General features: G+C 36.6%; 5 protein-coding genes and 2 non-coding genes across 10 annotated transcripts; 4 read left to right on the top strand and 3 right to left on the bottom strand.

The window, feature by feature from the left end:
• Window positions 1-5,068, top strand: LOC9329027 (serine/threonine protein phosphatase 2A 55 kDa regulatory subunit B beta isoform). Its single transcript, XM_021011820.1, has 14 exons — window positions 1-458; window positions 1,280-1,383; window positions 1,465-1,560; window positions 1,648-1,767; window positions 2,026-2,205; window positions 2,433-2,524; window positions 2,807-2,925; window positions 3,074-3,197; window positions 3,391-3,514; window positions 3,620-3,688; window positions 3,770-3,861; window positions 3,961-4,038; window positions 4,127-4,194; window positions 4,280-5,068. Exons 1-14 carry the CDS (start codon window positions 341-343, stop codon window positions 4,414-4,416), a joined length of 1,521 nt encoding a protein of 506 aa, XP_020867479.1. The 5' UTR covers window positions 1-340; the 3' UTR covers window positions 4,417-5,068.
• Window positions 5,069-5,483: 415 nt separating this feature from the next.
• On the top strand, window positions 5,484-7,807 carry LOC9326307 (inorganic pyrophosphatase 2). Its single transcript, XM_002892918.2, has 4 exons — window positions 5,484-6,463; window positions 6,574-6,695; window positions 6,769-6,970; window positions 7,227-7,807. Exons 1-4 carry the CDS (start codon window positions 6,317-6,319, stop codon window positions 7,608-7,610), a joined length of 855 nt encoding a protein of 284 aa, XP_002892964.1. The 5' UTR covers window positions 5,484-6,316; the 3' UTR covers window positions 7,611-7,807.
• A 545-nt stretch (window positions 7,808-8,352) lies between these two features.
• LOC9329026 (PRA1 family protein F1) lies at window positions 8,353-9,256 on the bottom strand. The gene has a single exon (XM_002890198.2). It carries the CDS (start codon window positions 9,011-9,013, stop codon window positions 8,471-8,473), a length of 543 nt encoding a protein of 180 aa, XP_002890244.1. The 5' UTR covers window positions 9,014-9,256; the 3' UTR covers window positions 8,353-8,470.
• A 2,350-nt stretch (window positions 9,257-11,606) lies between these two features.
• LOC9326306 (U3 small nucleolar RNA-associated protein 25) lies at window positions 11,607-17,107 on the top strand. 2 transcript variants are annotated; one of them, XM_021011450.1, is made up of 24 exons: window positions 11,607-11,882; window positions 11,991-12,120; window positions 12,347-12,456; window positions 12,597-12,744; window positions 12,841-12,985; window positions 13,087-13,210; window positions 13,317-13,417; window positions 13,519-13,650; window positions 13,745-13,825; window positions 14,029-14,225; window positions 14,329-14,401; window positions 14,490-14,549; window positions 14,752-14,790; window positions 14,875-14,963; window positions 15,063-15,127; window positions 15,259-15,305; window positions 15,506-15,565; window positions 15,633-15,704; window positions 15,892-15,921; window positions 16,083-16,177; window positions 16,279-16,384; window positions 16,501-16,563; window positions 16,655-16,729; window positions 16,902-17,107. In XM_021011450.1, the coding sequence occupies exons 1-24, from the start codon at window positions 11,753-11,755 to the stop codon at window positions 16,974-16,976; spliced, it is 2,247 nt and encodes a 748-aa protein (XP_020867109.1). In that variant the 5' UTR covers window positions 11,607-11,752; the 3' UTR covers window positions 16,977-17,107. The 2 variants fall into 2 exon arrangements, with proteins under 2 accessions (XP_020867109.1, XP_020867108.1); XM_021011449.1 differs by having other exon boundaries at window positions 15,259-15,329.
• Window positions 17,108-17,770: 663 nt separating this feature from the next.
• On the bottom strand, window positions 17,771-24,132 carry LOC9326305 (general transcription factor 3C polypeptide 3). Of its 3 annotated transcripts, none has more exons than XM_021011446.1 (18): window positions 24,021-24,132; window positions 23,484-23,783; window positions 23,176-23,272; window positions 22,936-23,043; window positions 22,512-22,696; window positions 21,999-22,194; window positions 21,612-21,869; window positions 21,020-21,160; window positions 20,847-20,928; window positions 20,449-20,562; window positions 20,020-20,165; window positions 19,694-19,779; window positions 19,486-19,603; window positions 19,212-19,256; window positions 18,937-19,063; window positions 18,730-18,844; window positions 18,452-18,642; window positions 17,771-18,363 (listed from the first exon to the last, which is right to left on the bottom strand). In XM_021011446.1, exons 2-18 carry the CDS (start codon window positions 23,780-23,782, stop codon window positions 17,984-17,986), a joined length of 2,688 nt encoding a protein of 895 aa, XP_020867105.1. In that variant the 5' UTR covers window position 23,783; window positions 24,021-24,132; the 3' UTR covers window positions 17,771-17,983. The 3 variants fall into 3 exon arrangements, with proteins under 3 accessions (XP_020867105.1, XP_020867106.1, XP_020867107.1); XM_021011447.1 differs by lacking the exon at window positions 24,021-24,132 and adding an exon at window positions 23,878-24,013 and having other exon boundaries at window positions 17,891-18,363; XM_021011448.1 differs by lacking the exon at window positions 19,212-19,256 and having other exon boundaries at window positions 17,891-18,363.
• Window positions 24,133-24,192: 60 nt separating this feature from the next.
• Window positions 24,193-24,266, top strand: TRNAV-AAC. The gene has a single exon. It is a non-coding gene; the product is annotated as a tRNA-Val (tRNA).
• Window positions 24,267-24,318: 52 nt separating this feature from the next.
• On the bottom strand, window positions 24,319-24,390 carry TRNAD-GUC. Its single transcript has one exon. It is a non-coding gene; the product is annotated as a tRNA-Asp (tRNA).
• Between the last annotated feature and the right edge of the window lie 2,688 nt (window positions 24,391-27,078).

Genomic DNA, 27,078 nt, shown 5'->3' with positions numbered 1-27,078 from the left:
AAAAGGTATAATTCCGATTTTGTCCTTTTAGAGAGAGAAAAAGGCCAAGGCGTTTTTTTCTTCTCTCGTTCCTCCATTTTCTTCTACAGAGAGAGAGAGAGAGATATATCAAAATTCCATTTTCTACAGAGAGAGAGAGAGAGGAACGAAATTTAATCATCGATCAAGTTGCGAAAAATCCATGAATAAAACTATGGAATGGAATGTGAATCAATGGGTTTGGTGATGGTGATGACCGCGATCTTCGATTCGATTTGGTGATTGAAAGATTTGGAAGCTCAGATTTCAAGCTCGGATTTCTAATTTTTGTTGGATTATCTAACCCAAAACCAAAAAAAAAATGAACGGTGGTGACGATGCCTCTTCCTCCTCCGCTACTAGTGGTCCTCCTCCGTCTTTAGAGTGGAGATTCTCTCAGGTCTTCGGCGAGCGAACCGCCGGAGAAGAAGTTCAGGAAGGTAATTATTGCCTATTCGGGGGTGATGAGTTTGGCTCTCTTTTTCTTTTAGATCCGGAGGGTATTTGAGGACTAAGGGTTTGATTTGTTGTTTGGATCTGATTTGGATGCTAGGGATTTGTAAGTTATGCCTCTACTACTTAGTGTGTCATTGATGAATCTCTGTGACTTTTATTGCACTGTTAGTAGAGTTTCTGAGTTCTATGACAAGTTTGGATTGTTGGGTATTATGTGATATGAGAGCATCTCTCTATAGCTGATTTTTGTGAGGTTGGAACTCTCTGTTTTGTACAAGTTTTCAGCTGTTCTGTATTGTAGATTTTTGAATCATTTGATACGCTGATGATAGTTTTAAGTTGAGACTAAGAGGGTAATCTAGCGTGAAGCTTTTGTCTGTTCAATGCCATAAGCCATGGGTACTTTTTCGACTGGTAGAATGGTGTCTCGACTCTGTTTAACAGCAAAGAAAGGCATATGAGGCCATGAGGGATTGGATTGTCCAGCGACAAGTGTCAAGGGTTATCAATGGTCATGCATTTTGGGTTCATGAATTGAATTTGTAATATTGAGTTGTTCTATAGCTGCTCTCTTCTGGCTGATGAGACTTCCAGGGGTATTGATGTAACTAGGTTGTCTTCAGAGGCACTTTCCGTATGAGATAAACTTAATCTGCTCTCATGTTATTGTATGTAGTCTTCTTTACCGGTGTACATTCTCTATGTTTTGGAGAATAAGCATCTCAAGGTTATTATGTGTTTAGCTTCTACAATTTAGTGGTGATTTCAGATGTAATGATTCTGTTTGCACAATTTTCTTCCGCAGTTGACATCATTTCAGCCATCGAATTTGATAAAAGTGGAGACCATCTTGCAACTGGTGACCGTGGGGGCCGAGTAGTTCTTTTCGAAAGGACAGATACTAAAGATGTGAGTTCCTTTTTCTTCTGCAAGATTTGTTTCAAAAAATATTTTGTGCTGTAACGCAGTCTTGCGAAATGTTACTTTCAGCATGGAGGGTCCAGGAAGGATCTTGAGGAGACGGATTACCCAGTTAGGCATCCTGAGTTTAGATATAAAACAGAATTTCAGAGTCATGAGCCAGAGGTACATTAAAACTTATCACCAGATTTCAGTTACGATTAATTGTGTTTCTTGTGCTACTCAATAAGCTTGCTTTTCAATCTGTTTCAGTTTGACTATCTCAAGAGTTTGGAGATAGAAGAGAAAATCAACAAAATCAGATGGTGTCAGCCAGCAAATGGTGCATTGTTTCTGCTTTCCACAAACGATAAAACCATCAAATATTGGAAGGTGTGACATCTGGATGGAATTTTATATCACATGACTGCAAAAAATAGGCCATTTATAGCAATTCCTTTCTGTGTAACTCGGTTCCATAATCTTGTTTCATATGCTTTATAGTGTAGAATTATATTAGGTGTCACATGTGAAAATTGTTTGTCTAGAACCTGGTTTTTATGCTTCCAATACTCCATGCAAAAAAAAAGAAGAGAAATAGTTTGTTTGTTTACTCTTATAATTTGACTCCTCTCATTTGGAATCAAACAGGTACAAGAGAAGAAGATCAAGAAAATTAGTGAAATGAATATTGATCCGTCGAGAGAAGGAAGTTCAAGTATCCCTCCTCAATTAGTTACTAATGGATTACCTGCCAATAAAGCACATGGCTACCTGAGCAATGAATATTCTTTCCCGCCAGGAGGCATTCCATCTCTGCGTTTGCCAGTGGTAGTTGTACTCAAATGCATATAGATATTAAGCCTGTATACTATATTTACTGGAAGTTGTGGATATTTTCGTCATGTTGATGATCCTACTACTTGAGTTGTGAAACGTAGGACATTTACTATTGGCATTGTTTCCTTTTGTCGTAGCTAAAGCTCAGTACAAACTTAGTCTCATGCATTAGTTAGTTTGTGTTCTGCTTGAAATAATGGGTCTTTCTGCATATTTAGGTTACAAGCCAGGAGACCAACCTTGTGGCTAGATGCCGACGAGTATATGCTCATGCTCATGATTACCATATTAATTCAATCTCAAATAGCAGGTAATCATTTTCTTAAGTTTTCCCTCAGGTTATATGTATTACTCTTGATAGCTCTTCAACACGTTTTTGCTCTCTTTCTCCTTAATTTTTGTATCTCAGAAAACAATGCTAATATCTAAAATATATATTATAATTTTATTTTACATGTCTTTTCATGTCTGGTCGTGCTACCGTTCTCTTTGTCGAAAATCTAGTTGACCCTAAATTTCACAACTTGTACATAGATATGTATTGCATTGTTTTATTCCTTGTGATAATTTATCGTTCCCCTAATTGTTATAGCGATGGAGAAACCTTTATTTCGGCTGATGATCTGCGAGTAAATCTCTGGAATTTGGAAATTAGCAACCAGAGTTTCAATATTGTTGATGTTAAGCCCACAAACATGGAGGACTTAACTGGTATGCTATTTCCTTTATATCGTTAGATGTTATTTTGTATTGTCTTAACATAGATTCATATATCAACAAACTCCTTACTTTGATTATCTATTCTTTCCACGTTTACTGCTTGTTGAGCATGCTTCTAAATGCTACATGGTCTCTGCAGAGGTTATTACATCAGCTGAGTTTCATCCTATCCATTGTAATATGCTCGCATATAGTAGTTCAAAAGGCTCAATTCGTTTGATTGATATGCGTCAATCAGCTCTGTGTGATTCTCATACAAAATTGTAAGTTCTGTCCTCCTCATCCTTTATCGGAAAGGTTTCAATATGTGCTTAACTCATGTACAATAATAAGAAGGGGATATGAATATAGTGGGTTCATTTCCATTTTTTTCTTTTCCTGTTGGAAATGACTTGGAAATGAATATTAATAAGCTATAAGTTTCTGACAACTGACCATTTTTGCTTCATATCACAGATTTGAAGAACCGGAAGCACCTGGTTCAAGATCATTTTTCACAGAGATAATTGCCTCAATTTCAGATATTAAATTCTCAAAGGATGGGAGATACATACTTAGTCGCGATTACATGACGCTCAAGGTTGGAAATCATTCGGTTCCCTTGTGTATATTTATATGATTGTGGGACAATATAGGTCTATTCTTTAGTTCTTTCTGATATCTTCTACCCTTTTTGACGTTTCAGCTGTGGGACATAAACATGGATTCTGGTCCAGTTGCATCTTACCAGGTTCATGAACATCTGAGACCCAGGGTGAGAGCTTCTTTCTGTGGCATTTTTTATTTGATGATTCTGTCTTCAAAGCTAACCACAATATGTTTTACCCGGTTGCAGCTATGCGATCTATATGAAAATGACTCCATCTTTGATAAATTTGAGTGTTGTCTGAGTGGCGATGGATTGAGGGTAGCAACAGGTTCTTACAGGTTTGCTTGCTTTCTTCTGGTCATTACTGTACTTTTCTGTCGTGAATAAGAAATGAACAAAAGACCAATTTATTATGCTTAATTTCCCGGGTGAACCAGCAATCTATTCCGCGTATTTGGAGCGTCTCAAGGTAGTACCGAAGCTGCAACTTTGGAAGCTAGCAAAAACCCGATGAGGTAAATCAGAAAACAGAGAAAATTGATAGTTAACATTAAGTCATAGAAGTTGATCAATTGCAAACTTTTGCATCAATGTTTATATTAGGAGGCAAATCCAGACACCTGCAAGACCTTCCAGATCTATAGGCAGTATGACACGTGTGGTTAGACGAGGTTAGTGGTAGTAGTGACTGTAAAACTTATATACTCGAGCTTTTAATATTTTCTTGTGGAGTAAAAACTCGTGTTTTGGACGCAGGATCAGAGAGTCCCGGAACAGAGGCAAATGGGAACGCATATGATTTCACAACTAAGTTGCTGCATATGGCATGGCACCCAACAGAGAACTCAATTGCTTGTGCAGCAGCAAACAGCTTGTACATGTACTATGCATGAATTGGAGAGAGAGAGAGAGAGAAGACAAACACATGGAACCAGCTTGCTCCAATTTAACTTTTCCAGGCTCTCTCTCTCTCTCATTCTCTTTCTTTTTAACAACCAAAGTCATGATGTAACCAGAAAAGGTGTAGTAGTAACATTGTTATGCTGTGTCCAAGACCAAAGGCAGACCAGTCATACCGCGACGAGTCAACGGAAGAAGCAACAGTAATCTTTCAGGAGTTAGAAGGTAAAAAAGTATTGGGTTGGGAAAAGAAAAGAAGAAGAGACCTTTTTTACCAGAAGAAGGGTTGTCTTTTTTTGATATATCCGAACCACCCCTCCTACTTAGGTTGTCTTTTTTTGGGTTGCACAAGGATACATTTTATTTTATTTTCTTATTAGTTTCGATTCTATTACTTTCTTTTCTTTCTTAAGAAACAGATTATGGTGTGTGGGATTTTTTTAGTATGAGACGATTGGGAGGGATGTGCTTCAAAATTTGTTTATTGATTCTTTTGTCATATCTTCTTCTTCTTCTTCTTCTTGAACACCACATACATACGTGTGGCTTTTTTTTTGCTATTTGTCTATTTTTCAATTGTATTGTCAGACACCTCTTGTGTGTTTTCTTACTTTTACCCACAATAAAAAGTAGTTTTCTCCTCAATTCCTCATGGATTCTTATTGTAAGAACAATAAATTATCATTGACTAATACTTTAAAGGATGTGATGAATATATAAATCCCTACCTCAACAAGAGTGTATATATAGTATAGGGCAACATTAATATATTACCTAAGTAATTTGATTTCTGCTAAGAAAAATGAAATGTAAACCAAATCAACTAGTGGATGTGAGTGAAATGAGTCATCCCTGTTTATGGTTTTTCGTACGTGGTGCTACAGATCTTCTACAACGAAATTATAATATACACTATATTCCTTTTGTATATATTACATAAGTCATTTAAAAAGACATGAGGATTGAGGAAGAGGAATTAAAGAAGCTTGTGTTGATGCGGATCATCTGATAGAGATGTATTATTATTTTATAGATAGAGGATTACACACACTGACACACACACACACACATTTGTTTTGTTGTCATACTGAGACTTGTTTGGTTAGAATACTACTTTTTATTGTTATTGAAGAAATCAAATACAGATGAATATTGAAAGATGTGGCCACCAAAAGAAAAGATGATGTGATCGATCCTTAACCCCTAGAATATTCTTTTCGGCTTACATTTGTCACTCAACATTCCTTCCAAGTTGCAATGTAGCTTATTCCTCGCTAGTGCCTTCTGATGCAACTCCCATATATTTTTGTTAACGTTAAATCCAACAGAGTATTAATATTGTGGTTTTCACTTTTAACTTTATCGATCAAGTGTGTGACTTAATGGATATTGCAACTATCCCATGCACATTTATTTATTTTCATTCTAATTTGATAAATACAAAACTAATTCATTTAATTTAACTTTTTTGGTGGAAAACGGATTAATAGGTGGAATATTCTTTTATCTCATTCCATTCCCGTGTCTTCTCAACTGCCTAAATCCCACTAAAAAAAAAAAACATTTAACAAGCCAACCTAAATAATACCCACATAATACACCAAGAGTCATCACCACCGTTGGATCAGCATACCTAGTCAATGTTTGGCACTTAAACGTCATCAGATCTAACGGTTCAAAAAACACGAATCATATCAGATTAGGATTCTCTCACCTTGCGTCTGAAGGTAAGTAATATTCCAATGGCATCTTCCTAGAAAATCCCTATTCGCCTCTCTCCCTCTTCACCTTCTCTCACTCGTATATATATATATATATCACATCCTTCTTCTCCATATTACATAATCACACAGAAATCGAAAAAACATTACCTATAGAAAAGTTTCTCTGAGAATGGCTAACAGAAACAACATCGTGATCGTCTTTGATTTTGACAAGACAATCATCGATGTAGACAGTGATAATTGGGTTGTCGATGAACTTGGTTTCACTGAATTGTTCAACCAGCTTCTCCCAACAATGCCTTGGAACTCTCTCATGGTTTGTTTTGTTCATCCATCTCTAACCCTTCGGCTTCTCGAATCGTTTGTTGTTTTCTATGTTCATCAGTCATGATTTAAACGAAACCCTAAATCCTTATTACAAAACAGAATCGGATGATGAAGGAGCTTCATGATCAGGGTAAAACCATTGAAGAAATCAAACAAGTCCTTAGGAGAATCCCAATTCATCCACGTGTCATCCCTGCCATCAAATCTGCTCATGCTTTAGGGTAAATAAAACTCCATATTAAATTCATCAATCTTCATTTGATAACACGGTACTGAATAATCATACGTCATTAGGTGCGAGCTGAGGATAGTGAGCGACGCAAACACGTTATTCATCGAAACGATCATCGAACATCTCGGGATTAGAGAGTTTTTCTCCGAGATTAACACAAATCCAGGACTTGTAGATGAACAAGGAAGATTAATAGTCTCTCCTTACCATGACTTCACCAAATCTTCTCATGGTTGCTCTCGGTGCCCTCCTAACATGTGCAAGGTACTGCAGTTACACTAATCTCAAATTGATTGATTAGTTCAAAAGATATGATTAATTCTGATTCTTTGTGATAGAAAGAAAAAAAGAAAAAAAAAAAGTGATTTTGCCATTTAATTTGTCATAACTACTTCCAGGGATTTTGGGAAACTTTTTGGTGTAAAATATAGTATTATCTTTGATTCTGTTATTATGAGTCAATATGGACCTACTTGTGTTGTTTCCAGTGCTAAATTAATATTAAATTCTATTTACACAGGGTTTGATAATCGAAAGGATTCAAGCTTCTCTGACCAAAGAAGGGAGGAAGACCAAGATGATTTATCTTGGAGATGGTGCTGGTGATTACTGTCCAAGTCTTGGACTCAAAGCTGAAGATTACATGATGCCAAGGAAGAATTTCCCGGTTTGGGATTTGATTAGTCAAAATCCCATGTTGGTTAAGGCTACCGTTAGAGATTGGACCGATGGAGAAGATATGGAGAGGATACTAATGGAAATAATCAACGAGATTATGTCATTAGAGGAAGAAGAGGACCAGGACAAGATGTTGAGCTCTGAAAACTGCAAGATATCTGTTGGGATTGTTCATGAACCGATGGTGCCTCTTGCTCTTCAAGTTCCTTTGAATTTGGTTAAGTGATTGATGAAAACAAGAAATTGAAGATTTTTGTTTTGTTTTCGAAATATTCATCAGGCAATATAATTCAGAATATATGTAAGATGTCTAAAGATGAATGGTTCATGCACGTAAGTGAATTATTTTGTATACGTAATTAAGGGATTTCCTTCGGAGGATCGCCTAGCTACCTCGGAAGCTTAATGGGCTCATTTATCGTACCAATTCTTTCAATCTCTTGTTCTTCGATCATGATCAATAGCAAAATATTACTCTAATGATCCAATAATAACGAGAAAGTGAAAAATGGTATACGTTAAGCATGTAAACCCACTTCGGATTGGATTACCCTGTTTGCATGTTGATTCATTTCGGACTCAAATTTATAAATTCAGGTTTTAATGGGACGAAAATTCGATATACGGTACCTTGTTAATCAAGTTTTAGTGGGACGAGTATTTGATTAGTTTATTGTTTACTCATTTCAAGTTTTCACCACTATTATATACAAACCTAGGCTATCGTAACAGAGAAAAATCGATGATTTTGAAATAAGTTTAAGTGAGACGAATATTCGATATAGGTTACGATTGTTTTGTTGTGTCTACATGTTTTCTGTTACATGACCATCAAACACACTTCTGTTAGCTAGGGATTGCTTCATACCATTTCGAGTCGCTAAATTTCAAATGCTTCTTCCAATGTGTTTCTATGTTATATATTTTAGTCACTATAACTTAGAAACACAAACAAAACGTGAAAACGCTAGTTAACAATCATGGTTATAAATATTTAGTTTCGGTAACATTGAAAATCAAATCGAAACACAAAATAAACAATCGTAGCCATAATGTGAAATAGTCTAACATTTGATTGTAAAATAATTAGGGATTTAAAAGACTGGTTTCTTCGTCGGTTTGGTAAAGATCTTCAGTTTTCCTAACAGCTGCATGAGACAACACAGCCGCGGCACCTGCCACGATGGCCACCGCAATATTGAGCTTAGCATCGGTTAAGAAAAGGATCGAAAGAGTGAGAACGGACATGACGATAAGTACGATACGGTGGTCGATCTCGCGGTCAAACACAGCGAGCGGTTCATCACGGAGGAAGTAGAGGAAGAGCCATGCGCCGAGTAGGGCGATTAGGATTAGGAGGGAGAAGGGATTCCAAATCAGACTGAGAGATACGGAGAAGAGGACGACAATGGTGTAATTGGTCTGGAAGTAGACGGTGTTGGCTCTGATTCTACTGATCACGGTGGCTAGTTTGCGGGGGAAGTTGAAGGAACCGAGGTCTAGCATTTGCTTCCAAGGGCGGCGCGTGGCGAGGCCGGATCTTTTTTGTTGGTTAATGCCGCGGGTGATGTACTCGAGTTTGGGGGCTAAGTCGTTAGACGACTTCGGATTGGTGCCATATGTTGTCATATTGTTTTTCTCTTTTGTGATATGGGAGAGATATTATTTTTGCTATAAGAGTGTGATGTGTTTGTGGTATGTGAAGAGAAAAGCATTACAACTGAGAGGTTTTATAGAGTTTTGTATTTCTATAACAAAAAAAAATAAAAATTGAACATCTTGTATAGTATATAAAAATGTGAAATATGGAATACATTGAAAATACCTAAAATTACGGGACACACCACTTTTGAATCCAATTGTTCGGAGCACAACCACATGAGTCATGACTGACTATTCTGATGATTTGCCAAAATTTCCTACATGCATGACTTTTATATTTCATTGTTAAATTTGGGCTAATTCTGAGCTTCCAACTAAAAACCAATTAGCAATTAGTGGATTGACCATAACTTTTTATATATTATTGATTGTCCCATCAAACTTCCGATGTGGGACTTGGATTGTATCTCCAACAATCTCCCCTTCAATCCAAGGACCACATGAATCTTAACACACCTCCTCGATCCCTCACTCGGACCGATAATAAGCCCCTTTCTCGGGCCCCATTACTCGGATTTGAGGTATGTCCGTATCCAATTTTCTAGGTCCACCAGAATTTGAACCTTGGGCTCTGATACCATGTTAAATTTGGGCTAATTCTGAGCTTCCAACTAAAAACCAATTAGCAATTAGTGGATTGGCCCTAACCCTTTATATATTATTGATTGTCCCATCAAACTTCCGATGTGGGACTTGGATTGTATCTCCAACATTCATTTCCAAATATAATGTTTCATTTTTGAATTTTATATCATGTAATTTCTAACTGATTGTGTTATTCACGTCGCACAAGTTATTGCCATTTATGTTTATCATTTGTAAAATGTATTGGATTGGCTTGCTCATCGATATTGATGTTCTTATCTATATAAGATAAAACGTGAGGGAAAAAAGTAATAAACACACTCATAAAAACGACGTGAGAAAAACCACAATATACAGTATATATAAGAATAAGTGTGTCTAGAGTTACAAAACGACGAGGTGAAAGGCGCCACAGGAGCAAGAACAGGTCACGTTGGCGTTGTCTAAATTTAAAAGTGAAAAGAGGTGAGACCCAATGAGAAGGTGCCAGATGGGGGCTGTAATAAGAAGAGAACGAGGAGAAAACTGCAAGAGTCATGAAAGGCCAGACCAGAAAGAGATGAGACTTGCCTGCCGAAGTTATTTTTCTTGCATTATTGAAAAAATGAACATGGCTCCTTTAAGCCCACCACTCCTCCAACTTGGAAACCTTGAATTCTGCGACTTTTTATTATCAAACAATAAACAATATATATATATATATATATATATATATATATATATATATAATGATGAATTGATGATGGTATGATAATAATGATCTTATTGTGGTGATGATGATGATGATGGTATCACGATCATGATGATATTAATAACAGTGATAGTAATATTACTGTTATGGTATAATAACGATGATCGTGTAACGTTGGATGACAATGATGAATTGGTGTAATGATGATATGGACGGTGGTGTGGATAGAGATGACAATGATGGTATCAAGTTTGTGACGATGATCATAATTTTATTATGATGATGATGAGCTTACGGTTAGAATACTTATAAATTAATAATTACTGAATTCTATAATTCTGTCATAAACTAGAATTTAACCCTTGAGTGGTAGTAGTTTTGAAGTGAGTTTTTTTGTTCTTTTCAAAAACCTAATGTAATTTTTGTTGATTCTAAAAATTACACAATGAATTTGTTTAAAGGAAGAAAACAAATTCAATTAACTCTCTTGTTATTTTGTGATCAAAGACTCGAAAAGAAGGGTGAATTTTATAGCTTAGAGACAACGTTAGGGTTTAGCTCAAGAACAATCGAGAAAACTAGTTTTTTTTGTATAAAGTTGCGGATCCTTTGAATAGGGGACAAACCCCCTATTTATACATGATTAAAGCGGTTTTTAGGATAAATTAAACTTCTAAATCTTCGGGGCCTTATCTTCTGTTTTTCCTTTCTTTTCGCGATTCTCCTTTTTTCTTAAGGAAAATCTTTCTTTTTTCTTGAACGAGAAGTCGGCTTAGGCGATCTCCCGTTTTCGGGTTGAGCTCGCCAGGCGACCTCCTTTTTCTGACCCATTAACAAGCCTAACCGGGATTATCTGATTTAACTGAATTCTCAGATTTATTCGCAATTCGTCCGGTTTAAGCCGGTATTATCGGAAGTGCTAATTCCTGCACCAACAAATTTCAATTGAGGTAACACAAATCAGTCAATTAATCAATATTGCTTTAAGTCTCACAGTAACAACAACTCAATAAAATAAACAGAACTGTGAGACTTAAAGGAATGTTGATGTAATTGAAATTTCTCTGGATCTATGTGTCAAAGGTCTTTGTTTCTTTGTTAACATGTGGAACTCGATGATGTTATTGTTGCATTTGTCATGAATATTTATCAGTTGGTGCTTAGAAGATACTATTATATTGCTCTCTTTATTCTATATTGGATAAAAAATAATAGGAAACCAAAAAAAGAAAGCAAAAGCGTTAAATCTATTGGGCCTATTGCAAGGCCCATTCAGACTTCAGACTTTGGGGTTTTAATCTGCTCGGCCGCCGCTTTATTTTCAGACCAAACCTATGAACTTTGTTTTGAGGCAGTTTTTTTACAACTAAAATCAAGCAAGCTCAACATCTCCCATAATCTCTTTCTCTGCACCACTTAGCTTCCACAAGATGGCTCCAAACGGTGCTGGAGTCATGAAGAGACACAGGTCTCATGAGAAATTCGATAAGAAAAGGGATACGAAGAAGCACAAACATGTTGAAAAGGCTGTTGTTTCCAATCCTTCAATAGAGGATCCAGGTTTGTTAGCTCTTCTTCGTTGATTCTGCAAGTGCTTTCAGATTCTATGTCCAACAGAGAAGTGGTACTCAAAATTAACCTTTTTTTTTTGGGTTATTGTATCGTTAGATTCACCTGAAGAAGACTCCATTGAGACTGAATCGGAAGCAATGCTTTACAGAGAACCGACACAGTACCAACATTTGCTCGCTTCTCTTGGTTCATCTAACAAGGTTGTTGCTGATATGAACAAAAGAAGGTACTTTTATAATGCCGTTTGTGTTAACAAGTTCAAGTCTTAGTCTTTATATGCCATTGATTTATGTGAACTGGTAGGCTGAACAGTGGACCATTTAGATTCGATATACTTGTTCCTCTGTGGAACTGCTGTGTCCTTTACTCTTCATTTTTTTTTTACATTAAGATTTTGTAGATTATATGCAACAAGTTTCTTGGAGATATTGAATCTCCAAATCTTTTTACAGGCAGAGAGAGGAGGAAGGGAAAAGTGACACAGAAGAAGATGAGGATGAGGAGGAAAACAGTGGGTCTGAGGATTTAAGCTCTATTGATGGGGATGATGATAAGATTCAAGGTAAGTTTGTCCTTATCTAGTATTGGAAGTTTTTAGTACTTACCTATCTGTGGCCTATTGGCTCTTAAGTATTCTTGCAATAGTTGCATCGTTGTTCTGCCTTTTGATTTTACCTATGCTTCTTTTTGTCTTTATTTAAGGGGATGATCAGGAAACTCTCAGAGGTCTTATGATGGAAAACAATGATAATCAAAGTGAAGAAGAAGATCCTGACGACTATGAAACGGATGAGGAGCATGACTTGAGTACCAATGGCCAATCCTTTGTAGATGCTTCTTCATCTGTTAGGTAAATTTAATTCAGATGGTGGTTTCTGCAAAACTTTATTTACAGTTTGATGTGTTAATCTAATACAACTTTTTTATTCACACATGTATTGTTCAGTGCATTTAGTGAGCACCTTAGCCACAAATTATCCAGTGAAGAAGTGAACACTTTACCAAAAGGCAAGTGGAAATTTAAATGGGAATCACTTGCCTTTGACATGCCAAATTGCAGATGGAAAGGAACGAGTGAAAATTTTCTTGATGTATGTATTCTTTAACCTTTTCCTCAGAATAATATGGATGCAAAGTCTGTCTCCAAACCTAGTAGTTACCAGTAGCACTAAAGATTTTTTTTATTTTGCAGGGTATTCAGAGTGATGCAACTTACGGCCTCAAGCCTAAGTTATATAAGCACTGGCTTCAATTATACAAAAAATCTGGAGGCAAAGATTTGGACTCATCTAAAAGGAGAAAATTCTTCTCCATTTGTAAGTATTAAATTCTGGGATTCACCTATCTCTGGATTCTTTCTACTTTATATCATTCCTGTTTCTTTCATGGCTCTGTGTTGATCATTGTATATTGATACTGTAGGCAACAACTATCTGGATATATTGCATTCTAACAAGAAACCCTTTTACCATAGTGGCTCTGACGAAGACTCAAGTGCCATGGATGCGTACCTTATGCATTCTGTGTGTACACACTTGTATTCCTTTTTCTAAGACAATTTATGAGGTTTTCAATAGACTTAGCATATCTTCAGGATTCATTGAAGTCAGTTTGTCTTATGCAGTTGAATCACATCTTTAAAACTAGAGATCTTGTGAAGAAGAATGAAAGTAAAATCGCCAAGCATCGAGAGATCTCTGAAGAGGAAATTCTCTCTGATGATGGATTTCTGGACCAAGGATTTACTCGTCCAAAGGTGACCCCTTCTGCTTTTCTCGTGCATAAATTTTGCGTTTAAATATGTTGTTGCTCGCATTTGATAGTTGGTCTTACGTTTATTTTAATTCCAGGTATTGATTCTATTACCGTTGAGGAGCATTGCCTTTCGCGTTGTCAAGAGGCTCATCCAACTAACTCCGGAATCTCAAAGGGTATATGAATTTATGAAATTATGTCATCAATTTTTCAATTAGCAATGCTTTGTGACTGTTGCCTCTACTCGACTTCTCGCGGATGAAAAAATTCTCTAGTTTGATTGTTATTGATGTTGAAAGAATTTTTTGCATTGATATTTTCTATGTTGCTAATGTCTTGAGTTACCTATGCCATCTTCAATATCATTCATTGGTTTCAGGTTAGTGTAGAACACCTTGACCGGTTTAACGATGAGTTTGGATGTGAAGAGGCTACTGATGACGGTGATGTGGAAAAGAATACGTCAAAAAAGGGAAACTCAACCACACAGAAGTCTTCAAAACCTTCTGATTGGCAATCCCTCTTTGGTGCGAGTAACAACGATGATGAGTTCATGCTAGGCATTAAGCATACAAGGTATATCCTAAGCCTACATCCTCTTTAGATTTGAAGTGCCTGCTTTCTGTTGGCATCTAATTTGCTCGTTGTGCTGAGACTTGAATCCTCTTGTCAATTCCAGGAAGAGCATTAGGCTGTATGGTGATTTTTATTCCTCAGACATTATAATTGCTTCCCCTCTCAAGTTACAAATGGTAGGCAGCCTTATCTATCCTTTGATAAGATGATTCAGTTATGCAAATCTTCTTTATTTGATCTCTAATCAATTTTTGCTCTTGTTAGACCTTTGGTCAAGCAGAAGAAAACAAGGAACGGGATGTTGATTATCTTTCCTCCATAGAGGTATTTTTGTTTATCATTGCTTGCAGAAGATATATTTAATAGATAGCTGACGGTTGATGCCATTAATGTTCAGTTACATTAGTCTACTATTGCTATATCTCTTAAACCTGGTCTATTACTGCATGTATTTTCAAATATTCGAGGTTGTATTCTGCATCTCCTTATAGAAGTTACTAATATTTTTTCATTTACATGTGGATAGGTTTTGGTTATCGATCATGCAGACATAATATCTATGCAGGTAGGTTGTGGGCTGAGCTTATAGAGTTTTCAAAAATGGAATACTATGACTCCATTTCTTATATGCTTTATTATGATGTTGCAGAATTGGTCATTCCTTGCTACAGTCGTTGATCACTTAAATAGATTGCCATCAAAACAACATGGAACCAATGTCATGCGAATTCGGCCGTTGTACGTAGTTCCGACTTTTAACTTCTTTTCTCTAATATGTTTTGTGTGTCCAGCAGCCCATCTATGCCAGAAGTTCTTAAAAAAAATTCTTATGTTTAGGTATCTGGATGGACATGCAAGGTTTTATCGCCAGTCAATAATTCTAAGTTCTTATTTAACCCCAGGTGTTGATCTGCCCACTTGTTTTCACCTATGGTTAAATTCAATTTGATCTTCGTTTTTCCTATATTTCCGTTACCCTTATTTATGGTGGAGTTTTCAAACTCATACTAACCTAGATAATATTTCGTTTCAGAGATGAATTCTCTATTCAATCGCCACTGCTTGAACTATAAAGGAAAGGTGGACATTCATCATGCAGCTAGCGTATTATCCCTCTATATTAAATGCATTTCGGGAGTCTTTTTTGTTGCTAGTGTTGCGAGGGGATAAGATGATTGATCTATTATGTGAACCCTTACCAAGATTGTAATCTTTATTGTCTTTCATTTTTAGTTTTGAATTAAAATTGTCCCATAACACTTTTGGTTGAATCTATGCAGATGAAGCTGGCGTGTGAATACAAGGGTGTTCTTGAGAAAGTGTTGCTCCCTGTCCGTCAGGTATAAAAACTTTTCTTACTTACACAAGAAAAGTTCTAGACATCTTATCTCTCTGTCTGTGTTGCAGATTTATGAAAGATTTGATGCAGACTCCATAACCCAAGTGGACGATGCACGTCTTGAATATTTTACCAAAAAGGTCCATTTTTTAATTTGTTTTGATGCTTTGGTTATGCAGTAACTAGATTTAAATGAATATTGTGCACTGTTGCATTTTTTTTGTTCGTATACCATTGAAAGTAGGGTCATTGCACATATTACACTTTTTAATTTATGTTTGATGCTAAATACAATAGTTACTGATTCCGTTGTTCTTTTCATTACAGATTTTCCCAAAGATTAGAGATTCTGTTCAGGTATCCCCATCATTCAAAGGCTAAACTATTTTGATGCCCATACTTCTAAGTTGCAATAAAATACATAGAATAGACAACAACAAAGTTGGTCAGAACAAAGACCTTATTGTTATCACGTAAATTTGGGAGCTTGATTGTTCGTATTCCAATCATGCTTGTAGGGAGGAGTAATGATCTTTATCCATTCTTACTTCGAGTTCGTCAGGCTTAGAAACTTTTTGAATACGCAGAATACCTCTTTCTGTCTTCTTGGAGAGTGAGAAAATTTTCTTCCTGTTTTGAAGTTGCTACTTCTCTGTGTTATCTGGATTTCTTTCACCTGAAATTAGTTAGTTAATCGTGACTTCTGTTTTTCAGTTATGCAAAAAATGCTGATATATCCCGAGCAAGAGAACGGTTTTTTGTAGGGAGCCGAAAGGTCATGCTTTACACTGAAAGAGCATACTTTTATAAGAGATACAAGGTTTTTTTCTTCTTAAATTCAGCTTTGATCTTTTAGTAGGTTCTGTGATGAAATTACTATTCTGATTTCTGACCAAGTTGGCTGATGTATGATGATGTTGGTTTCTCGGGTTTCAGATCCGTGGTATAAAGAACTTAATCTTCTATTCTCTTCCGGAGCGGAAGGAGTTTTACCCTGAGGTAAGTGCATCTTTAATCGAGAATTAATTGCGACCCAACTCTTATCAGGAGAAAGACAGTCGGGTCTCATCGTTCTTATCTTTAACTGCAGATAATGAACATGCTTGAAGAAGGATCACATGAGATGATGTCCACTGCACTTTTTTCTCGTTTTGATATGCTCCAGGTACTTACACATCTCTCATTATCAATCTCCTGATGGTTCCTCAGATATACACAACTAGATTAGTTTAAAGCTTATCTTAAATCCATTCGAACTAGGTTATAGAGTAATATGATATAATATAAAAGTTGTAATGTCAAGTGTAGTAATGTGGACCAATGTGATGTATTTGCAGCTGGAAAGGATCGTTGGCTCTACTTCCGCAAAGAGAATGATCAGTTCTGAGAAGAACATGTTTGCTTTTTGTTAAGAAACTAAATAGTTTAGTCTATCTATTTTGGTGATCTTAATCGCCCAGTTTTGATTCTACCATTTTCAGAGTTCAGACATACATTAACCGGTTTAAATCGAATTAAATGAAACTCAAATTTAGAGAAAAAATTAATTTAGTTTCATTTACTTAAATACGAATAAACCTTAACACAAACAGATCCGGTTCCATAACATTCAGTTTTTATTTATTAACTGCAGGATCCAAACCAAATTCCAAACTTAATAGAAATTTAATTAATCAAGCTTTAAACAATGAATCAACCTTGAGACATTGATATCATATAACATTCAAAATCCCTGGTTCCTGAAAACTATATTCACATTCATCAGGCCTGAAAGTTTTTTTTTTTTTTTTTTTTTTTTTTTTTTTTTTTTTTTGGGGTTTAGTGTTTGGGCAAAAGGATGGATAGGATCAATGGTCTAGCAGCAGATGACATTATTTACCACATTCTATCTTTCCTAAAAGAATTTGAAGAATTGCCTATCGGTTAATTACTGAAAATAGAGAACCGAAGTACATTTGAAGAATTGCTGACCGGTTAATTACCAAAAACCGATCTGAAACCGAAAACCAAAAATGTCGTTTCGGTTTTTTCTCAAAGCGATGGCAATCTGTTTGCCTTGACACGAAATTTTCATTTAGACGATGATCTTGAAGTGGGTTGTGGACAAAGTTTCATCAATTTTATGGATAGGATTGGTTGTGCCATGCAATTCCCAATTAGATATTCGAAGAGCAATATCCAGATCAAGTTTTGTGAGAAAACTAAATAAATGCATGAAAAACAAACTTTGTTTTCAAAAAGACTAATCCCCGGACCCCAGGATTAGTCTTTGGGCCTAGAAAGCCTTTAGGATTACCCGAGTTATCAAAAAAAAAGAAAAACAAACTTTGTTCTCTTAAATCAGTTGGAATATATAAAATCGGATGGTTTCCTAGTGTTTTATCTTCGTTTAAAGAAAATACGACAATCATAAGGAGACTCAGAAACTGCAGTGATCCTTTAAGACTTGCCTCGCGAGATCAAATGCTCCACTGTGCTTATAGATCAAATGCAGATTGTGTGCAGCCTCTTTGCGTAGGTCACAATTCACAGGCTTCCGCTCTTCTGCAACATTCGGATCCTCGTTAGGGAGTTTCGGCATCAGGTATTCTTTCTCGTAAATCGCTAAAACCTTCTCGTAGTATGAAGCTGCAAGAGTCACTAGTCCCACATGCTGATACGCTCGAGCAACGTTATACAACGCCTCCTGACTGTCACTGCAAATTCTGAGATTGTTGTACAGAAATGCAAAGCCTTGAGCAAGACACTCATGTCGGTTTTTGAGTCGAAAACCGAGGGCTAAGTTGATTAACGCAGCTCCTGAAAAGAAAGAAAGAGGTGACACTTTAATTTAACTGAATTTGAAAACTTGGGCAAGTGAAAGAAAACAATATGAATATATACGTACCCACACACAGGTTAATTAAAGGACTATCAGGCATTAATTTATATGCTTCAAGGTATTCTCTTGCAGCATCTTGATGTCGGCTTGTCACGGTAAAGTGATGACCAGCAATTAGAATGGGCGGTACGCAATCTCGGTACTTGCTCCTTAAGTGATGCATGAACTTAGCTTCACTCGATGCTCTTTTCCCTAGTCTGCACATAATAATATGATATTCCTAATGTCAAGTCAGTAAACAAAACATGCTTACAATACTTTCCAAGTGAAATGCCGCTCTCTACCTTGAAATGACTCTGTAATAGCAGTTCCAGGCATTCAAACGATATGGATGTTGCTGAATGACAGATCTTACACAGTCAAACCACTGCTTTGGATCCATAGTATCGCACGATATTTCTGTAAAAAGAAGAAAGCGGTGTTAACCACAGGTATACCCAGTAGTAAAGTCTAAAAGACGATGACTAATCAAGGTTGGGTTAGGTAATCACTAGCTCCAAGTGACTGAAGCTCCTTTTTTGTCTCAACAGGCAGCATTTTAGCATCCAATCTCCGAGCCAAATTAACTATCTCCAGAGCTTCCCAATATCTCTGCAGGGATGCCAAGGCCTTGCACAACTACGAGACAAGCAACTTTAGGAGTCAAGACAAACATAAAGCAAGATGGCATCAATGATGTCACACGGTCATAAGCAAGCAAAAAAAGGAATGTAAACGTAACAATATACAATCTACTACATAATGGTAAACGGGAACAGTCAATTACATCCACAAAGAGACGGTGATACTCTTCATCCTTGATAACTTCTTCCTGAGTATCAAAGTCAAAGGATAACCCAGTCAATATAAAAGGGAAAAGCAAGTAATTAAACCTTAGAGGACAGAATCAGCAATAATCGTATACAAACCAACAAAAAAACAGTCAAGGTTGCACCCACATATGTAACCAAATTTGGGTAGGTTCAAACACAAAAGTCTTCTGGTACAAATTTTTATCAGGTAACAGGGATAGGCGAAATTGTGTTCACATTGATAGGTACCTCAGATTCACTGCAGATATCTTCGTTATGAGCTTTGATAGCAGCTCGTTCTCTAATTCTTCTTGTTTCATTTAATGTTGCCCTGATTTTGCGCCACTTTTTTGGTCCGCCTCTCAACCTTGCTCAACATGTTCCGGAACTAAAGTTAATAATTTGCAGACACGAATGACAAGGCTTAAAGATTATGGTGGATATATGTTATACTTACTGGGAAGCTTGAGCATCTCTAGGACGTCGGCGTTTTTTGTTTCTTTGATGCTCTGAAAGAACCAGTCGTTTTCTTTTCCCCTTGACCTAAGTTTTACATCAAGCCGAGTGTATATACAGAGTAAGGCCAGCGTACAAAATAATTTTTAGAAAAGACATTCTGCTGTTGTTAAATGAAAAAACCCTAACAAAATGCTAGATGTTCAGATGGATCCACGAGCTTTTCCTCGAGAAGCAGTAGTTATTTATGTTCAGTGTTCACAATTTTGTTTGCATGATTATTTTATGAGAACGCATTCCAAACCACTTAAGATATAGGTATATTACCGTCCGCCGCCAAACCCACTTAAGTACCAACTGCAGTGCTGTATTGGCGAAGTCCTCAAGCATTCCCTCTGAATGATAGATCTGACAAAGATTCATCCTGATCTTTCTGTTTTTCCACCATGCCTTCAGTTTAGCAGTATCAGGATCTACACTTAGAGAAAAATAACTGTAGTTAGCAATCTTATAACATATGGCCCAACACAGCAACACAATTGGATGCAAATAACATAACTACCAATTGGACGAAAAAGCAGAGGGAAAATTCAACACTGAAAAAGTAACACAATCATTACTTATCACAAAATTCTGCATCAAAGCTGTCAAAGTGCTGTTTATTAAAGTAATGTACCATGAGGACCAAATCTTAGGTAAAATATGCACTCGCTCAGACAATATGGCAGAAAAGAGATTACAATTTTCTCTACTGACCTGGATTTTCCGGAGGAGAAAGCACTAATACAGCTTCATCTCGTTTGCCATCTTCCAGGAGGAGTGAAGCCAGAGTTATGCGAATATCAACCGTATCACTGAGTTCATTCAGAGCTGCGGGAAATTTCAATTAGCAACAGATCGAATAAAAACTAATAAGAAACCGAAAAGACTATAGACGGTACCATTTTGCAAGACATAGAAAATCACAAAAGATTGAGTTTTGACTTTTGAGACCTCATCACATCCCATGTTCATAGTGAAATTGTTCAATCCTTCTACTCTTGAAAAGAGAGGGCTAAAGATAGAGCATAAGTATCTACGAGCTCTTTCATTCTAGAGAACACATATACACAACAACTAATTTAACCTCTTACTCAATGAAAATATGAAATTACCTTTATAATAGAAAACAATGGCCTGTTCTCGTTCTGCCAATGACATATAACAGCGAGCAATTTTCACAAACAAATAGCCATTCTACAAGGAAAACCACAATACTAGTTATCCAAAGGGTGAAGCAAAACTTCTAAGAGAGGAAACAATAGAGCAGAACTGGTGATCTCCTTACATTCACAGGTTCACTGATTACTTCTAAATAGTATTTGAGAGCAGAGTGGAAATTCCCAATGTTTGTTAGCTCATCAGCCAAATTGGTAATGAGCTCTGGATGTTCAGATACAGCCTCCTGTGGTAGAATACTTAACACACTCTGCAGATCAGAGAAGCAGCATCATTCACAAGAATAGGTACATAACATCTGACAGCAACAAAGTAAATTATATAGGCAGGTACAAAATCACACAAACAGACATCGAACAGACTGTAAATCACATTAAAAGTTATAGCATAAGAGAACTGACATAGTTCATATGGTGGAATAATGTGAAACATGGAATTTGAGAAGGGTACAAATACCGATAAATGATAAGGACCTATTGAAATTTGAAATGATTATTATCTTTTTTTGTTTGCCAACCCTCAGGTTTTAAACAAAACAAGGATTGCAACTCTGGATCATTAAAAGCAGAAGATATGGGTTCCAGGCAACCCAAAATTTGGGACAAATGTTATGGCTTATCGAATTATTACTAGAACTGAAGAAGGTATAGCTTTAAAGCAATTACTGAGATCACGATTAGTAGTTTTATAATATTACAAACCTCTGCCTGCTCCATTTCTTCAAGGTGAACATGACAGATGGCTTGTCTGATTTTCAAGCTGGAAGACAGTTCTTTTCCAACATTGTAAATCTGGCGCACATCGTGAATATACTTAAGAGCTCTATCATGCACATTAATTTGCATGAAAACAGAAGCCAGTAAATCCAAGATATCGTGCCCCACTTCAGATGAATGAGATTTGATATGATCCTCTAAGATGCTCGCTGCTCGTTCACCCTCACCGGATTTAAGGAAATACTGAAAAGACCAAATATAAAAATAAGTTCATATAATTGGTATAACCATTTTTTTTTTTTTCTCATGGCTACAGAAACCACATCACATGGATTAACAATGAGAAGAACTTTCTAATCATTCAGCTTATACCTCTATCCCCCACTTGAGTGTTTCAATTCTCTCAGGACACCGACGAAATATTTGCTCATAGGTTTCAGCAGCTTCTCTATATTTTCCAGCATTTAGGCAGAGGTCAGCATATTCATATTTCAAAGGGATATCATCTGGATCAGCTTGTATTGCTTTGGAAGCATAACTCCTTGCTACCGCCATGTCCTCTTGTTCCCTGAAATCCATCATTTTTGTTATTTAGCTTGCGACAATCAAAAACTTCTAAACAGAAAACAAAATCGGTTCCCCTTCCCCCACCACCACCAGTCACTTTCTTTCTGTATTCCTTCTCTTCCTTCTACTCATCTTCCCTAAGGATGTATATTTGCAAGGCTAACAATGTCTACTTAATCATTTGCAAGCCCTACAATCTTTGATTAGGTCCTACTGTCAACATATTATAGTGACATCTAGATAGCTATTATTGACAAGTATATAGTAGTAACAGAAAAATGATACGAATGAAGACTGGCTTGAACAGAGAGAACTTACTTGAACCTCTCATAAAGCAATTTCCAAAAAGGTGATTTTGAACCTTTGATATTTGCAGCAATCTTTAATGCTTCCGTAGAAGATGATTCGGCCCTACCAAGTTGCTCAGAAACACGTGAAAGATAATAGTATGCTATATCGAAAGCTGGTGCTTGCTTAATAACTTCTACTAAAATAGGTAAAGCCTGGAAGAAAGTAAATCCGCATAAATCTGGATCAGTCCCTAAACATCAAAGAGATGTATATACACACACACACACACACTAGGAAAAAGCAGTATTTCATATACGTAATAGTCAAACCATATTGTGGTAGAGAAAGATCAGTTTATTTTTTCAGTTAAATTATGAAGTGCGTTCCTTAGCCTCAGTTTTCTCTCTATAAGCATCATACCAACAGAAAATAACCACTTCGCCTGGATTACCTCAATGTCACGGCCATGTGCATGAAGAAAAAGAGCCTCCCTAAACCTCTTTAGAATGTCAGGTGCAACTTCTTTCTTTGACCCAAGTCTTCTACCCTTTTTTTTATACTGCATAAGTATATAAAGTATAATTTAAAGAGAAGTGGTAGGATATGCAGTAGTTATTGCAGCAAGAGACGGATTCAAGAGACAATATAATACGTGTGACATAAAAAAAGTAGCTATCCTAGGAAAACACACCTTCCTGGATTTCCGTCGGCGACCAGAAGACAAAAATTCCATGAATCCCTCCACGCCGGAGGTGCTATTCGAGATGTTAGTAGCATTACTAGCATTACTGTCACATTTACAAACAAATAACCAGCTCAAAAAGATGTAGAGTAACGCAAGGGAAGTATTTGACCAACAAATCCATCTAAAAGTTACTTGAATGGGATATAATAAGAATTGCACAATCTCAGAATCATTGATTTTCACATAATCAAATTCAATCTTGAAACATAGTACCCAAATGAAAAAAAAAAACAAAAGGATAGAGAGAAACAAACCGTTGAGAATCAGCCAGTGCTTTGCGTTTCCTTTCAGCCAGAGCTTCATACTCAAATCGTTCAAACGTGTTTGGAATTTCACTTCCAGCTTCAAAGTCATCTTCTTCTTCTTCTAACTCATCTCCCTCATCATCATCATCACTATCATCATCATCATCATCATCATCATCTACCAGACCTTCTTCATCACTGTCTTTATCATCACCACCAAGTACTTGCTTGTCACATTCCATATTGCTTGGACCTTCTTCTAAGTTTCCCTCATCTCCTTCCACCACACCCTTTCCCTTATCTTCCATCCTTTCAAGTTTCAACAAGAGAAGAATAAACAAATCAAAAACTCTCTTTTGGCCTTTACTTCCCTCAAACTTGACTATCTACAAGAAAAACTCACAAACGAAGAATCAAATAATTGACGACGAAATTGACGCCAGCATGGAAGCTGCGTCGTGGCTCATACCCAATCCAACAACCAAAGATGGAATCGAAATCCCTAATTTGTTTTTGGGATCATGGTTACCAGAAGAGATTGTTTACCTGAGCTGAAAGAAGAGGTGCTCCTCGAATTGGAATTCTTCGCCGTGGAACAGGTCGGAAACGAGGCTAGTCGCGGCGGTGTTGGAGAATAAGATACCCTGTGATCAAATCATTGTGCAGACTCCTTTTAGTTCTATAATATATAGAGTTTTGTTGACTTAATAATCATTAGGGTTTCGTGGTGTAGTTGGTTATCACGTCAGTCTAACACACTGAAGGTCTCCGGTTCGAACCCGGGCGAAGCCATCTTTAATTTTTTTTCCATATATCCCAAAATTATTCCCAAAAAAACATTAGTCGCCGTTGCCGGGGATCGAACCCGGGTCACCCGGGTGACAGGCGGGAATACTTACCACTATACTACAACGACTGAGTTGCTATACGATCCGATAGATTGCTATTAAATATCCGATAGATTGCTATTAAATAACAGATATATCTCAATTTTGTGGTTGTCCAAACATATTTAAAATGTTTTATTTTGGAACATTCCTAATTGGGAAAATTGGAAATAAAGGATATCTACTTAAAAATTTGTCCATATACACCTTTTTTGTGAGATTGTCAGTTTGGACGATTTTACCCTTACACCCTAATTTAATTGTTTTTTTAAAAAAATAACCATAAAAACAGGTAGATATACAAGAGTAGAGGTGATTTGAAGTATAATTTTTTAGAATTGGTTTAAAAAAAGTTGATTTTTTGATAGATAAAGTTTCATCTAATTTTGGTAGAATACGTTTTCTAGCGTTCTGCGAAACTCAGAATGTGTATTCTGCATTTTTGTACATGTTCTACATATTTCAGATTAGATTTCTGTTCTGAGAATTTTAGAAATCCGAAAATCAATAATCTAAAATATTTAGAACATGCATTCTACGTTTTTCTCTATATTCTAAATGTTTTAGAATAGACGTTCTAATAATTTCTACATCTTCTGCCATCGTTAGAAATTGTAATCTACGTTTAGAATGTAAATTCTACGGTATTGTAGATTTCGATTTCTGTAATTTTTAGAATGCTCTAAATATAGAAAGTAAATATTCAGAAAAGAAAACAAAATATTTTTTTAGATTACGATTTAAATGATTATTTATTGTTTAGATTACGATCTACAAGATGTAGAAGTTGTTGTCTACGGTTTTTAGACTAAGATTAAAACCTAAAACGTTTTTTAAACCCTAAAAAGCTATACGTCTTAATCCTACACGTCTTAGTCCACCACTTTCGTTTCTAAAAAGCTAAGAACACGTTTTCCTTCAAATTTTCCCGTTTTTGATCAACGATTTCTCGATGCACATCTACGTAAGGAGTGGTGTGTGGAGATTGTATAACAAGAAAGAGTGGAGATTTATTATTGATGAAAAAAATCGTGGGAGATTGTTGAGTTTGGAAACGACTACAACTTTTGAAGAGTTACAAGCGATTGTTGCAGAAGACTATGGAATAGAACAGAGTACAGTTGATGTGGAGTTAAGTTACTTACCCACGGATCTTAGCTTGGATTGTCCTCCTGTTGTAATGATGAATAACAGACAGGTTAGTAATTTCCTTTCGTACTGTAAAAGGAAAAATACGATCAAGTTATGTGTGACGTTCAATGGTGGAGATAAAGATACAGGGAGTAAAGAAAAATTCGATATGAATAAGGAACCCGACGCTGCAAGTAATGGAGATGATGATGTTAGTGTCGACGATGGAGATGATGATGTTAATGTCGACGATGGAGATGATGATGTTAATGTCGACAATATTTTGTCATCATGGGGTGTGAAAGAAACTAGAAAGAATGCCGATAGTTTCAAAACTCCAAAAAATGCTATTGTTGGTCATGGAATCGGATCGTCGTCACAGTATTCTTGTGTGAGCCAGGGTCAGTATTTCAGAAGCAAAGAATTGTTACAGTCAACCATGGAATTGTATGCGATGAAGTATAACTGTGACTACAGGATTACAAAGTCTGATACAAAACTGTGGTGTATACGATGCATAGATGTTGGCTGCAAGTGGCGACTTCGAGCTGAGCGTTTAGAGCGGTCTTCGTATTTAAAAATCAACAAGTACGTGGGTAACCATACATGTGCTCCTTCCAAGAAAAGTAAATTCTGTCGAACACCTTCAGCAAAAACGATTGGACATATCATTATGCATAATTATGAAGGTGTGTTGGAAGGACCTAAACCGAATGATATCATCAATCTTATTCGGTCACAGTATGGACACGAGCTTAATTATTCGCAGGCGTGGGAGTCTCGTGAGTATGCAGTTAATGAAGTCAGAGGAATTCCTGAGAAAAGTTATGGTAAGATACCAAAATACTTGTACATGCTACAAGCAGCTAATCCCGGTACGTATACAAATTATGAAGTTGATTGTGATGGTAGATTCCAATATCTATTCATATCTTTTGGTCAGTCAATTAGAGGGTTTTACAAGTCAATTCGGAAAGTGATTGTTGTTGACGGTACATTTTTGAAGAGTAAATACAAAGGAGTTCTTCTGGTTGCTACAGCCGTAGATGGTAACTCTAATTTGTATCCAATCGCATTTGGCGTTGCTCGTTCTGAGAATGATGCATCATGGGAGTGGTTTTTCTTGCAACTTAAGACACTCATAGCGGATGATCAAGGTTTAGCTTTTGTGTCAGATAGGCATTTGTCGATCAGTAAATCGCTTGAAAAAATCTATCCGTTAGCTTCCCATGGTATTTGCATCCACCACTTGATCGGTAATGTTATTACATATCACAGTGGAAGGGGTGTGGCTGGTATGGTTGCAAAAGCGTCTAAATCCTATAGAGTTACTCAGTTTGAGAAGTTGTTCGAAGATATTTGCAACATCAGTCCAGCGATTGGTGCATACTTAGACGATGCTAATGTTGAAAAATGGGCTCGCTGCCACTTTCCGGGATTTAGATACGACATTAACACCAACAACCCTGCAGAATCAATCAATTCTGCTTTGAGATCACCTAGAGAGTATCCGATAATTCCTTTGTTAGACAGCATTAGGGAGATGTTGACACGTTGGTTTTATGAGCGAAGAGTATTAAGTGCAA

Source organism: Arabidopsis lyrata (genome assembly GCF_000004255.2).
Source record: "Arabidopsis lyrata subsp. lyrata unplaced genomic scaffold ARALYscaffold_1, whole genome shotgun sequence".
In the NCBI taxonomy this organism is placed as follows: domain Eukaryota; kingdom Viridiplantae; phylum Streptophyta; class Magnoliopsida; order Brassicales; family Brassicaceae; genus Arabidopsis; species Arabidopsis lyrata.
Note: the sequence above shows the minus strand (reverse complement) of the source record. Positions and strands in the feature narration are given on the sequence as shown.